Here is a 14,177-nt window from a genome sequence, read left to right on the forward strand (position 1 = left end):
TCACATACATACACACATATATGATCATAGGACACACTTTGGGATATCTCATGGCTCATATATATACATGCTTATATGATCATAGGGTGCACTTTGGGATATCTAATGGCTCATATACATACACGCTTATATGATCATAGGGGACACTTTGGGATCTCTCATGACTCATATACATACATGCTTATATGATCATATGGTGCACTTTGGGATATCTCATGGCTCATATACATACATCCTTATATGATCACAGGACACACTTTGGGATCTCTGACTCGTATACATACAAGTTAATATGGTCATACGATGGATGCACTTTGGGATTTCTGGCTCATACCCACTTATTATGATCATAGAGCGCAATTTGGGATATCTGGCTCATATACATACACGCTTATATGATCATAGGGTGCACTTTGGGATATCTCTTGGCTCATATACATACATCCTTATATGATCACAGGACACACTTTGGGATCTCTGACTCGTATACATACAAGTTAATATGGTCATACGATGGATGCACTTTGGGGATATCTGGCTCATACACGCTTATATGATCATCGAGCGCAATTTGCGATATCTGGCTCATATACATACACCCTTATATGATCATGAGACAGATTGATGAAGGAAAGATGGATAAGTATTAATCAAAAGCAACATGTCACCTGAGACGCCCTATCCTCAGCTTCTTTTCTCAACACCTCGGCTTGTTCTGCCTTGTCCAAAGCGTTGTCCTTGTCCATCTTCAGCATTTGCATCTTCTTCTTGATGGCCTCCATCGCTCCTGCACAACGTTCTGCGATCCACTGGAACCGACGAGTGGGCTTGCTGCGATTCCCGGAGGAAAAAGTCTCCTTTCCAGGCGTGCGTTTTATGTTCCTTGGTCAAACCCCCATTTCCGGCGGGGGTCCTGCCCCCCACCACCCACCACTCCTTCGCCATGTGGATCAGAAAATAAATAATGTTGTTTTTTTAAACAAGGAAAGGGGCTTTCTCCCCCTCGGCAGGTACCATACGGTCCTTTTGTGAACTCGACTTGGCATTTTGACTCGTCTCTCAACAAAGTGTTGTCCATGTATGGTGGACCCTGGTAAGAAGCATCCATCTAGGCCCAAGGAACATCCTGCACTGGAATACGGGCCACGGGAGGTTGCAGGAGAGGACAGAACGAACGTGCATTGGACGTGATGTCTGGTCACGCTCACGGAAATCCATGTGCTCGATGGGAAAAGCAGGAGAGTCATGGAGGACAAACTTTGTGTTCATCAAGTGCATGTTGGGAACATCAGGTTGATGGTTTATATATCTGGGTTGCAATTTCGAAACCAGGTTCGACGGCTCGAAGGTGAGGACACCATACCTGTCGTAGTTTGAAACATTTGAATACGTTCAAATGTAAACTCCAAACAGCTAATTCCGCAATCATCAGGCCTTGTGTAATGAAAATGCCTCACCTGGCCGGTTCCTCACCTGGCCGGTGTCTCACCTGACCGGTGACATGTAGGAACACCCAACCTTCCCCAAAACTCCTCCTTTTCCAATTAAAAGTGAGGGCGAAGTTTTGTGATACTTACACTACGGCAAACTATTAAGTTTTTTTTAACCACTCGGTCACGTAACGGATGGAGTGTCCGCTCCGGGTCTGGGAGGTCATACCAAAGACCTTCAAAATGGTTCATGCTTCTTCTTCATTGCTTGAGGCTCAGCATCGAAAAAGATAGAGGACGAACGAATTAAAGTTGGCAATAACAGCGCAAGCTTTCATGGGCCAAACGTTGTCCTGCGTCGAAGGCCCTTGTAAGGAAACTCGTATCGACCATGAAGCGAGACGCAGCACACGTGACACATCGCGCATGTCGCTTGGTGCCGGGAGACGCCGTTCCCAGCCAGGGTCACGTTCTTCCCAACAACGGGAGACTCTCATAAATCCATTGGGACAGAAGTCGTTTTTTGGCTCCAAAAGCCTTTTCAGAAGGGATCACTGAATGGATGAATCTCACTGATATTGCGTTTCGTGTCTAATGACGCGTCTTTCCTACCCATACGAGGATGTAAGACGAAAAATATCGCAATGAACACGCCGGGCAATCATTTTGGTTTAATCCTAAAGGTTTTTTGGCAAGAATATTTCAGTGGACAGCAGGATATCCCACTATCCCAGTCAATGGTGTGCTCTCATCATAAAAAGTTCCTTGTTTGACAAGAAGAAGAACATTGAAAACAAGAAGAACTAGAACGGCACTCAGTAGAGAGCATACCTCCACCTGGTTGGCCATATCACTCAAAGGTGATCGAAAAATCACTTAAAAAATTAAATACTCATATCCGAATCCATATTCAGATCTTCACCAAAATCGAATCCATTCTTCCTTGTCAAACACCCAACCGGTCCAACAAGTTTCGTCCAAATCCATCCATAACTTTTTGAGATATCCCGCTATGTATAGTATTTGGCCCGATCTCTCAATGGTGAAGAATCACATAAAAATTATTGATTAATTCTCATATCCGAATCCATATTCAGATCTTCACCAAAATCGAATCGATTTGTCTTTGTCAGACACCCAGCCAGTCCAAGATTACTCCAAATCCGTCCACAACTTTTTGAGGTATCCTGCTATGTATCGTTTCTGGCCCGATCTCCCAATGGTGAAGAATCACTTAAAAAATTATAGTAGCCGGATCCGAATCCGGATCTTCACCAAAATCTAATAATTTCGTCCTTGTGACATACTCCACGTCTCTGACAAATTTAGTCTGAATCCGTCCACAACTTTTTGAGATATTTTGTTCACAAACAGACAAACAAACCGACAGACAGACAGGGTTGAAAACATAACCTCCGTCCACCTTTGGTGGCAGAGGTAAAAAGACATAAAATGCCATAGCCCCTGCCGTGGTTTTAGTAATCTTGCTGTACGGAGTTAAAGGCTGACAGTCGGCCATCTTTGGTCGGATTACAAAACAAAATCTTCTGCATATGGATACTCTCATATATTGTGTTTGTGCCAGGTTTGAAGAAAATCGGACCATGCATGTCCGAGAAATGGATGGGGACACGATTAAGTAACAAAATGGCCGCCAGTCGGCCATATTGGAACTGATCTCGAAAAAAAATGACGTGCATATGTAAGCTATCATTCATTGTCTTTGTGCCAAGTTTGAACAAGATCGGTCAATGCATGTCCGAGAAATGGTTGAGGACGTGGGCAATATCACGTTTTTTTTACAACTAAAATGGCCGCCAGTCTTCTTGTTGGCCATCTTTGATCAATCGCAAAATAAAGAGAAGTGCACTTATATGCCGTCATGTGCTGTGCTTGTGCCAGGTTTGAACAAAACCGGACCATGTATGTTCAAGAAATGGTTGGGGACACATTTAAGTAACAAAATGGTCGCCAGTCGGCCATATTGGATCTGACCTTTAAAAAAAAAAAAAAACGCATTTGTAAACCATCAATACATATGCGTGTCATCTGTGTGCCAAGATTGAACAAGATCAGTACATGCATTTCCTGAGAAATGATTGAGGATGTGTCCTACTAAGTTCGGGTTTTTTACAACTAAAATGGCCGCCAGTCGGCCATCTTTGATTGCATTGCGAAACAAGGTGACATGCATATTGTTACGGATTCGTCACATCCGGTGTTGTGGTTTTCATCCACTTGAAACATCTCTGGTTCTATGTATTATCTATATAATAATAGCGTAAGGACTCGACTTTGTTATCCCTTTTACGCCGCACCCAGTGACCCGATGCCCATGGCACTAATGGATTTACGATCTACGAACCGCGCACTTTGTTTATCACGTACAGCCATACTCGAAAAATCTGAATTAGCCAACGTTGGGGCCCAAAAGCATCCGATTAACTGCCGATACGACGCCATCTTACGACGCCATCGTATTGGCGTCTGCTGGGCGAAGGCGAAGCAAGCCGTCCGCTGATTGGACAGGCGAAGGCGAAAGCAAGCCGTCCACTGAGTGGACAATCCAGAGCATGCATTTGTGCCGGTGTCGGCGATCGTTGTTCATATACGCACTCTTCATTCTCATCTTTCTTCCTAACTCTTACTCGGACAAGCAAATCCCCTATGCCATCCATAATGGTACACTCTATCCATACACCACATCCTCCCTTCCGTGGATGTTCCACGGGTTTCGGCTAGTTATTATTATTATTGTTTGAGGGAAATAGCCATTATTATTGTCAAAAGGTAAAAAGGTTAATGTTAAATGAAACAGGAAACCGGATGGGGAACCGGAAGACGAAGAAGAAGAGAGAGCAAGGAAGGCGGGGAAAAAAGTCGGACAAGAAGCTGGTCGCTTCAAGCTCCGGAGCGAGCGTTGTCGAACGAAAGTCACGAGTGAACTTTGAGTTTCCTTGAAAGGAATTCCTGCGATAGGTGTTATCGCTGGGATTGATAAACCTGCGTGGTCAGGTTTGGCGTTGGGATTCTGAAGAATCATCGCCGGGTCGGTGCGACTCAAGTACGAGCCGTTGGCCATTTCGACACTCGCGCTTTGTTCATCGCAAAAAGTCTTTGCTTCGCGTCAGCTTTTTTCACCATTCAGACGTCTATTTGGGATGTGTGTGTGCAACGCGGAGTTTGAAGATTAATTTGCGGTTCGCCGACGGTGAACAGTGAACGTTCATACCTGGAGGGCGCCTTTGGATTTCCCATTCCTCCGTGAGTTTGCCTTACGCAGTGGCGCCTTTGGGTTTCCCATTCGCCTTGAGTTTGCTTTACGCAGTTTTGGACCACGTGACTCTTTGCGCCGCTTCGGCCGCATACACCTTTCTGCTGTTTTAGCGGTGTGACCGGGCCCATCATCTGAACGGGGTTCGGGTTTTGATTCGACATCGCTCTATTGATCACTGGAGGGGATCAACTTTGAGCTATAGAGACATTGGGGAATGTTATTTTTCACTCACTTGGAGCACAGTGAGTTATCCTATACTAGCTGATGGTACCATCATAAGATGTGTTGATTGTACTTTTGATTGCTATTATTGTTGTATCGTTATTCTTGTGTGATTTTTAATACAATATTTGTTTGTTGATAACCATTGGTGTGGTTTCCCTATTGATTTTTGACACAGAATAACATATTTTTCTGCCGTGGCTCCTCTCGGGGCTTGGAGGTACACCGTGACCAGGGGGTCGGGAAGGAGCACGTAACAATATGTATACCGTCAAGTACGGTATTGTCTTTGTGCCAAGTTTGAACAAAATCAGTCCATACATCTCCGAGATTTGGTTGCAGATGCACGGACGCACAGAAGAGCCCAATCCATAAGCCCCCGTTTCGGACTAAGTCCAAAGGGCGCTAAAAATGTAAAAACAGAGGGATGAAGTCTCTAAAAAAAACAATTGCTGCATTTAGGAATGACATGACAATGCCTCAGCACAATACGACACTACAATCCTCTTATGGATAATTATCATCACGACATCTTTTGACGTTTTATTTTTGTTGTGGGATTGCGATTTACTTAAGAACAACTCCTTAAGCCATGTCTTCCCCTGTACCTTCCCACAGCGCAAACCATGCACACAACGGAACATGTCTTGCATCACATTACATTTCTTCACATTAACAATCAGTCATTCAAATGCCAGCACAAAGCAGTGCGAACAGAGTAAAAACTCCGTGGGACCAAAGCGCCATGTCAGACACCACGCGGCGAGTGGGCGTGGTTGCCTGATCGACGACCTCACAAGCGCACCAATGGGAACGCAACACGCAGGGGTCAGAGGGCCATGGGCCGACTTTCTTCCAGAAGTCCCGCCTCGATCAAGGCCAATAAAATGTGTAGCACACCAAAGATCGCAGCTGATTTGTGCCCAGGGGACCGGAGTGAGAACAGAGCTGCCTGCTTGCTTGATTGACTGTCTACCTGTTTGGTTCAGAGATGGAGCGAAGGAGTTTCATTGGAGCAAGGCTCTGAGACCAAGCAGCGGCACGAGTTCTCTGTGATGCATTGGCTGACACACTGACTTACACAATCTTTCCTTTCTGTTTCTATTTCCTAAATTGTCTACTTGAGACACAAAAGAGAAAGTGATATGAAAGAGCAATCAGCAATTAACCTTGTGACCCATTGGGGGTGAGGCAGACACGCATATCACATTTTTCCTCTATGCTACACTGCATACGCTGCATCTCTCCCGACATATTGCACACACACACACACCAACCCTATTCCTTTCCTACCCCTTCCTTCCCTCCACTTTGGGACCAACGTGAGCCCGCTAGCTCACGTCGGGTGAGCAAGGGGCCGACCCTGCGCCTCAAACTTTCTCCCTCTTTCTCTCTAATTTTCCGGGAATGATTGGAGCATGCCTGTCTTGTGGGTAGATAAGATAAGAATGTGCAAGGTATTCTTCAGTACATAAGAGCTAAGTACTTTCTCTGTGATACTGCATTGCTTGTGGATATTGCTTGTAAATACGTTCCTTTAATCTATATCAACTGTTTTCAACCTGCTCCATTGTCTATTTCCTAATTGGGACATAATTTATGTAATAAATAGACGGGAAGTTATACCCGATTGATTCGCCGCACAAGTTGAGCCAACCTCCCACCTTCACTTTCATTTGGCTGTACGTAATGACGTATACATCGGATTTTTATGTGAAAAAACAAAAAATATTTTTTCACATAAAACGGCTTTTTTGCGCGCAAAAAAATTATTTTGCTATTTTCGGAGGAAAAAAATATTTCGCCCTTTTTCGGGAAAAATAAAATAAAAGGCCCTTTTTGGTCGAAAATGTCTGGCAACGCTAAAAAAAATTAGGGAATTTTTCGAAATTTTAAACTGCGATCGAAATTTTTAACTGCGATCGATCTCAAAAACAAAACGTTGCGTCCACTTGCGTGCGTTGCGTCCCCAGCGTGTACAGCAGTGAGGCGGTGTACTACAGTGAGAGAGTGTACACAAAGTGTGAACAAGTCTCCTATCAAGATGAGTGCTGCTCTTCGTGACAAGTGGCTGAAGGAATTCAACGCTGGCGGCGATGGGGCCACCTTCAAGTACGTGTCGAGTGACACGGCTTTCTGTCGAGCTTGTGAAAAGACTTTCCGGGCGAAGCAGAAGTCTGAGCTGGCCCAACATGTCCGAGGAGACCGCCACAAGAGCAACTTGGCCTTGAAGAAGAAGAGGACGGTCACGCAAGCCACCATGGAGGACTTTGGTAGCGGAAAGAGGCACAAGTGCGACGTCGTGGCTCAGGAGCTGTGCCAGGCCATGCTGGCCGCTGGCATCCCATGGTCGAAATTGGAAAACCCTGCCCTCCGGTCGTTCCTGGAGAAGCACATCACTCTCCAGATCCCCGATGAAAGCTGGATTCGAAAGCACTACCTCGACAAGTGCTACGACGAGGCCTTGGCGGGGATCCGTGCCGACCTCGGACAGCAGCCCATCTGGCTGTCCGTCGACGAGACGACCGATTCGGCAGGTCGATATGTGGCCAACATCATCACGGGACGCTTGTCCAAGGAGGGGTACTTTCGTCCCCACCTCGTCCAGTGCATGTTTCTGGAGAAGACCAACTCCGGGGAGATCGTGCGTGCAGTCAATGACACGCTTCTTTTTTTTTCTTTTCTTTTTTTTTTGTATACAAGATCGAGGCTCGTGAAAGAGCTAACATTAATCACACAAAAAGACAAACCGACACACAAAACACAAAAAACAAGGGGAGCGGTAGACAAGATGGGGAGAGAGGGGGAAGGACACAAACACAACATTTGAGAGCAGGGACATCGGGAGGACTTGGGGGGAGGTGGGAGAGGATTAAAACATATGAACACTGCAAGGACTCTGGGGTGAATTACCGGGGGTAGAAAAGATCAAGGTTTTCGATGGGGGAAGATAAGAGATGGTGGTGAACAGCTGTTTTAAAGACCTGGAGGGAGGAGTGGGATTGAAGGGAGTGGGGGAGTTTGTTCCAGAGGCGGGAGAAAAGGGGAATGAAAGAGTGAAGGTGAGCAGAGAGCCTAGACTTTGGCAGTTTAACCAGAAGAGGGTTGCAGGCAGATCTTGTGCGACCTGAAGGAATATTGGGGGGACAGAGCACAGAGAGAGCTGGGGGAGCAAGGCCGGAGAGGAGTCGGTAGAAGACAGAAAGACCACCAACCTGCCTGCGGTGAGTGAGTGAAAGGCCCTCGGCGTTGACTACATCGCAGGAGATTCCAATGATTCTGAAAGCTTTGGCCTCAACAGCGTGAAGCCGAGCAAGGTGTGAGGCAGGAGCACCAGCCCAGAGGGGGGAACAGTATTCCATTGAGCTGCGGATGAAAGCCTTGTATGTGGTGAGGAGCTCAGGTGTGCCAAGGAAGGACTTCGCACGACGGAGGATGCCCAGTCGGCGACTGGCTTTGGAGGCCAGCTTGGAAATGTGGTTTTCCCAAGAAAGATCATGGCAGATAGTGAGACCCAAAAGCTTGAGCGACAGAACTTCTTGGAGAGGATTGTTGAGAAAGTAGATGGGAGGGTTGTCCAGTCGGTCCTTTCGGAGAGACATTGTAAGAGTGTGAGATTTGTCAGGATTGAAAGACATGTTCCACTTGTTTGACCAGTCTGTGATTTTGTCCAGGTCTGCAGAGAGTGAGGAGGCTGCAGACTGCCGATCTGAGGGATGAGGAATGGAGCGACAGAGAGTAGAGTCGTCAGCAAAGAGATAGAGAGGATTTTCAAGAGAGTCAGAGAGACCATTGATGAAGACCAGAAAAAGCACAGGGCCCAGAACACTACCTTGGGGAACTCCAGCCTGAACAGGAAGAGGAGATGAGAGAAACCCATTCAGGGCCACACGTTGACTACGACCAGAGAGGAAGTCCGCCAGCCATGCGTGGAGATTTCCATGGATACCAAAGGAGGAGAGTTTGGAGAGCAGAGCAGGGTGCCAGACCGTATCGAAGGCACGTGAAATGTCAAGGGAGACAGCTCTAATTTCCTGTTTGGCGTTGAGGACCTCCATCCATTGTTGAGAAAGCAGAAGCAGCATGTCCAGAGTAGAGTGACCAGGTCTGAAACCAAATTGATGATCAGAGATCAAGCCATTGGAGAAGAGGAAAGATTTAATATCTGAAGCAATGATGGATTCCATGACTTTGCTGATAATTGGGAGAAGGCTGATTGGTCTGTAGTTGCTGGGATCTGTTTTTGCACCTTTTTTGTGCAAAGCGGTGATGTTGGCTGATTTCCAAGCAGATGGCAGATGACCTTGAGCAAAAGAGAGGGTGAAGAGAACAGAAAGAGGGAGTGAAAGTGCAGAAGAACATGATTTTAGGACCCGTGGGCTGATGCCGTCAGGACCAGTTGCAGAATCAGAGTCGAGGGTTGCCAGAAACCTTTCCACCTTGTCAGGAGGAAAGGACACAGAGTCCAGGAGCAGCTGGGTACGACTGGGTACGGTGGGTACAGAGAGGGATGGGTTTGGGACACAAGATTTAGAGGCAAACACAGAGTTGAGGCATTCAGCTTTTTCACGTGCGGAGTCAGCCGTTAAGCCGTTTGAGGTGAGGGAGGGGATGGAGGGGGAACAAACACCAGAAACAGATTTGACCAGACGCCACCAGGATTTGGAAGAGGGAGACAGATAAGAGAGTTCGTTCTTGAGAATGGTGAGATATTGTTTCCTGGCTCTCCTGAGGGTGGACACACACTTGTTTCGGGCTTTGTGAAAGGAAATGAGATTTCCTTCCGTTGGATTTGCTTTCCAGGAGACGAAAGCAAGTTGTTTCAGGGCAACAGCCTCACCACAAGATTCCGTGTACCATGGACGGGAGGAAGGGTATGACAACTGAAGACGAGATGGTATAAATCTGTGCATGAGAGAGAGCAATTTACTTTGAAAGAATTCCCAGGATGAGTTGATGTCAGAGGCGGTAGAGATGGGAGACCAGTCCAGATGATTGATGGCTGCTTGAAGACCGTGCCAGTTGGCCTGAGTGAAATGCCAGACTCGTCGACGCTGAGGAGGCTCTCTGAGAATGGTCAGAGAGATGTCCACTTTGACAAGCACATGATCAGATGAGCCGATTGGAGCAGAAGAAGAGCAGCAGACATTTTCAGGGAAGTTTGTCATAACCAAATCCAGAAGAGAAGATGCTCCGTTGACTGAGATCCGGGTCGGGAAATTGACAGATTGTGTCAGTCCCAGTGAGTTGCAGAAGTCCTTTGCTGAAGAGCCATGGCTGGTGAGAGAGGTACCCACACCCAGCCAACTGGCATGGTGACAATTGAAATCACCACATATGAGGAAGAGAGTAGAAGATATGGGTAGATAGAAGTTGGTCCATATTATCAGACAGTGAGATGTAGATGGAGTCATCGCTGATTGGTGGACGGTACAACACACATATGAACAAAAGGTGGGAGCGAAGGGGAAGCCGTAGCCAAAGGTATTCCTGGGGGTGAGGTGGAGAGAGGGCAGTGGATGGCGAGTGAGGAAGAGAGTTTTTTATAAAGATAGCAACCCCACCTCCAGGACGAGGCTCAGGTCTATCATACCGGAGGATGGAGTAACCTGGGAGAGATACCAAGGCATCAGAGACATCATGAAGGAGGAAAGTTTCTGTTAAGCAGATCACATCTGGTTTGTCAGAAGCAACCTGTATGGAGAGGTCAGTCAAGTTTGAGCGAAGGCCCCGGATGTTTGAGGTCCATACCGTTAATGAAGAGGAAGGGGGAGCATCGACCTGCGCTATCTTTGGCCTGATTTCAAGCCGGAGTGCCTCAAGGTCCTCGTCAGCGACGCCGCGGCCTATATGATCAAGGCCGGCCATGCCCTGAAGGAACTCTTCCCGGACTTGCTGCATGTGACTTGCGTTGCCCACGCGCTCCACCGTGCCTGCGAGACAGTCCGAGAAATGTTCAAGGACGTCAACGACCTGATTGCCACGACGAAGAAGGTGTTCGTCAAAGCCCCGTAGCGTGTTGTCTTTTGGAAGGAGCAGCAGCCCAATCTTTCTCTCCCCCCGGAGCCCATTCTGACTCGGTGGGGGACGTGGATCGACGCCGCGGTGTTTTACGCCGAGCACTTCGAGGCCGTCAAGGACATTGTGGACCAGCTGAACGATGACGACGCGATGGCAATCCGGAGTGCCAAGGACCTGTTCGGAAAGGCGGACATCAAGCTCAGTTTGGTCTTCTTAAATGCCCACGTGTCGTTCATCCCGAAGATCCTTAAGCAGCTGGAGGAGGCCGGCATGGAGCTGGCCAAGGCCTTCCAGCTCCTTGATCAGGCCAAGGAGCTCGAAAAGATCCGAGGCTGCCGTAAGGAGATCCTGCTCACCAAGTTCAAGGCGGTGCTGCAGCGCAATCCCGACATTGGTGTGCTGAGGACAGTGGCTTTGATCCTGGATGGAGATCAGCACGGATCTGAGGTTGGTGTGCCGGCTGGAGTCAAGCTTGCTGACATCCCCCTCTTGAGGTACTGCCCCATCGTCAGCGTCGACGTGGAAAGGTCCTTCTCCGTCTACAGAAACGTCCTCACCGACCGCCGACACCGCCTCACCAAGGAGAACATTACCAAGATAATGATTTCAAACACCTACTTTAACCGTTCCTAAAAGGGTCTTGTCAATTTCTTCTAGTCCTCTACTTATCAAACAATGCGGTTGCAATAAAGGTACCTGAACGTCATTTTTTACCTGTTTACTAGCCGAGTGCTTAATGTTGTGCAGGAAAAAGCTTACCATTTTTTGTTCTTTTTTTGACTGATTTCTGAAAAACTTGGTAAAAATAAAAAATGAATAAAATGGGGGGGGGGAAAAAAATTTCGGGATTTTTTCACATAAAAAAAAAAAATTCCGCTTTTCAAAACATAAAAGGCCTATTTTCTTAACATAAAAATCCGTAGTCTAGTAATGAGTAGACAGGGTGGAAAGTTAAGAGTACGGTTCGCCATCTGTAAGGCGCAACATCACCGGGAAGGTAACGCGAGCCTTGGCGCAGGAACCCTGCCAGATTTAGCCGCCTCGGACTGTGTCTGTGGTTGCTCAGCAACCTGTTGTGTCACGGAGTTATGCGCGGCTTGTTGGTTTCATGGTCAGAGGTTGAGTAGCTAGTCCTAACCACCCCCTTGTGAGTCCCACAACGTCCACCCCTCTGAGTAGTGGAAGCACCTTTGACAGCAATTACAGCTGTGAGTCTGTTGGGATAGGTGAATACGTGCCCATTCTTCTGTACAAATGTGTTCAAGCTCAGTAAAGTTGCATGGGGAGCGTTGATGGACAGCAAATCTTCAAGTCGTGCCACAGATTTTCCATTGGATTTAGGTCGGGGCTCTGATTCGGCCACTCAAGGACATTTAACTTTTTGTTCCTTAGCCACTCCAGTGTAGCTTTGGCTGTGTGCTTCAGGTCGTTTTCATGCAAACTTCCATCCCAATTTCAGCTTTCTTGCAGAGGGCAGAAGGTTTTCCTCTCGGATTTTTCTGTATTTTGCTCCATCCATTTTCCCTTCTGTCCTGACAAGTGCCCCGGTCCCTGCTGATGAGGAACATCCCCATAACATGATGCTGCCACCACCATGGTTCACAGTAGCGATGGTGTTCTTTGGGTGATGTGCTCTGTTGGGTTTGCACCAAACGTAATTCGTTTTGCATTTCAGCCAAAACGTTCCATCTTGGTTTCCTCAGACCACACCACTTTTTGCCACATGGCTTCAGAATATTTGGAATGGTTTATTGCATCTTACTATAATTCACCAAATGTCCGTCCGTCCGTTCGAAGGTACCGCAAAAACGGCTCCACTGATCGCAACGATATTTTGGGTGGGTATTCCTGGGACCCCTGGGAGTAAAATAGGCTATATTATTTTTCCAAGTTTTCCAATTTTCTCAAACACGATGGAATAATATTTACCGATGTGAACAGTGATGTGGCGTTTGTTGAAATTCTACAAATACTGTTTATTCTACGTACCAGGAGAGAGTAGATCGACCCCTGACGAACTCTTCCTATATAAATGTGCGGCTCCGAAGTAACATGGCAGCGTGTGCAAAGTGACTGAGAAACAGGTGTAGCGGCCGCTTCCATGTCACAGATTCGGCACGCTCTTCACACATAAACGTGCGACTGAGAAGGACGTGTAGCGGCCGCTTCCGTTTTGCAGAATTCAATCTTTTTTAAAAATGGGCGCCATGTAGTGTTTAGATTTTGATGATTTGCGTGTGATATGATTCAACGGATGTTGATATAAATCGTTTAAAATAAAAAAAGCCTTCAATTTCTGATATTTTGCCTTTTCATTTGGGCCTCCCAATTGAAGCCCCGCCCATAGGGCGGGTACCGTTGCTAGTATTTCAAATTGCAGACACAACTTAGCCCATGACTCGCAATCCTTCACTGAAGCGGGGTTGGATACTTTGAGTACTGGGAGGACTCCGTTCCACCTTATAAAACCCAAATTATGGAGACAACAATCAACGACACACACACACATCTCGTTTTTTGATTTCTGTCATTCACAATTCTGTCTCTCTCTTAATCATACACACACATACATACACACACACATATACATACACACACACATATACAGTATATATATATACACACACACACACATAGACACACACACACACACACACACACACACACATATAGACACACATACACACATTGAGAAGACAAACACAAACACAGCCACTGAGCTTGGGGGAGGTGCCGTCACTTCCTGGGATACTCTGCGTACCAGCGACGTCACATCATGAGTCCTAAAACATCTATCGAGTCATGAGTTACATCTATCAAGTCCTCATAAGTTTCAGTGAGCATGACTCCAAGGCCATAATCTGAAGCATCTGTGGTCACAAAGGTAAGCAGAGCAACCATTTGACGAACTTCTTGAAAAAGAGAAAATTGGTTGTAAAATGTCTATTGACGTCGTCGTCCTAATGAAAGAACCACCTTTAGAGGCCATTTTCCCCTGCAGAGCAGGGGTTGGCCTTTTTCGGGCACCTTGGTCCCCTTTTTGAAGCAATGTTTTACGGCCGGATGCCCTTCCTGCCACCAACCCTGTTAGTCGACTCTTGCGACACACAGGGAATTACCAGTGAACTGGTGCTCAATTTGCCGACCTCGGAAGGATGAAAGGCTGAGTCAACCCCCCTGGTGTTAATTCAGCGATCGACCGATGGACAAGGGAAAATACAAAAAAG

At 46.9% G+C, this 14,177-nt stretch overlaps 1 protein-coding gene across 1 annotated transcript in view; it reads right to left on the minus strand.

Moving 5' to 3' along the window:
• LOC137414650 (uncharacterized) overlaps positions 1-847 on the minus strand; it is a 30,764-nt gene extending 29,917 nt beyond the window's left edge. The window contains exon 1 of the mRNA XM_068100156.2: positions 669-847. Coding sequence (XP_067956257.1) covers positions 669-782 — 114 coding nt within the window. The 5' untranslated portion in view covers positions 783-847. The remainder of the gene's footprint in view (positions 1-668) is intronic.
• Between the last annotated feature and the right edge of the window lie 13,330 nt (positions 848-14,177).

This window comes from Myxine glutinosa, chromosome 2, assembly GCF_964187855.1.
Source record: "Myxine glutinosa chromosome 2, kmMyxGlut1.1, whole genome shotgun sequence".
In the NCBI taxonomy this organism is placed as follows: Eukaryota; Metazoa; Chordata; class Myxini; order Myxiniformes; family Myxinidae; genus Myxine; species Myxine glutinosa.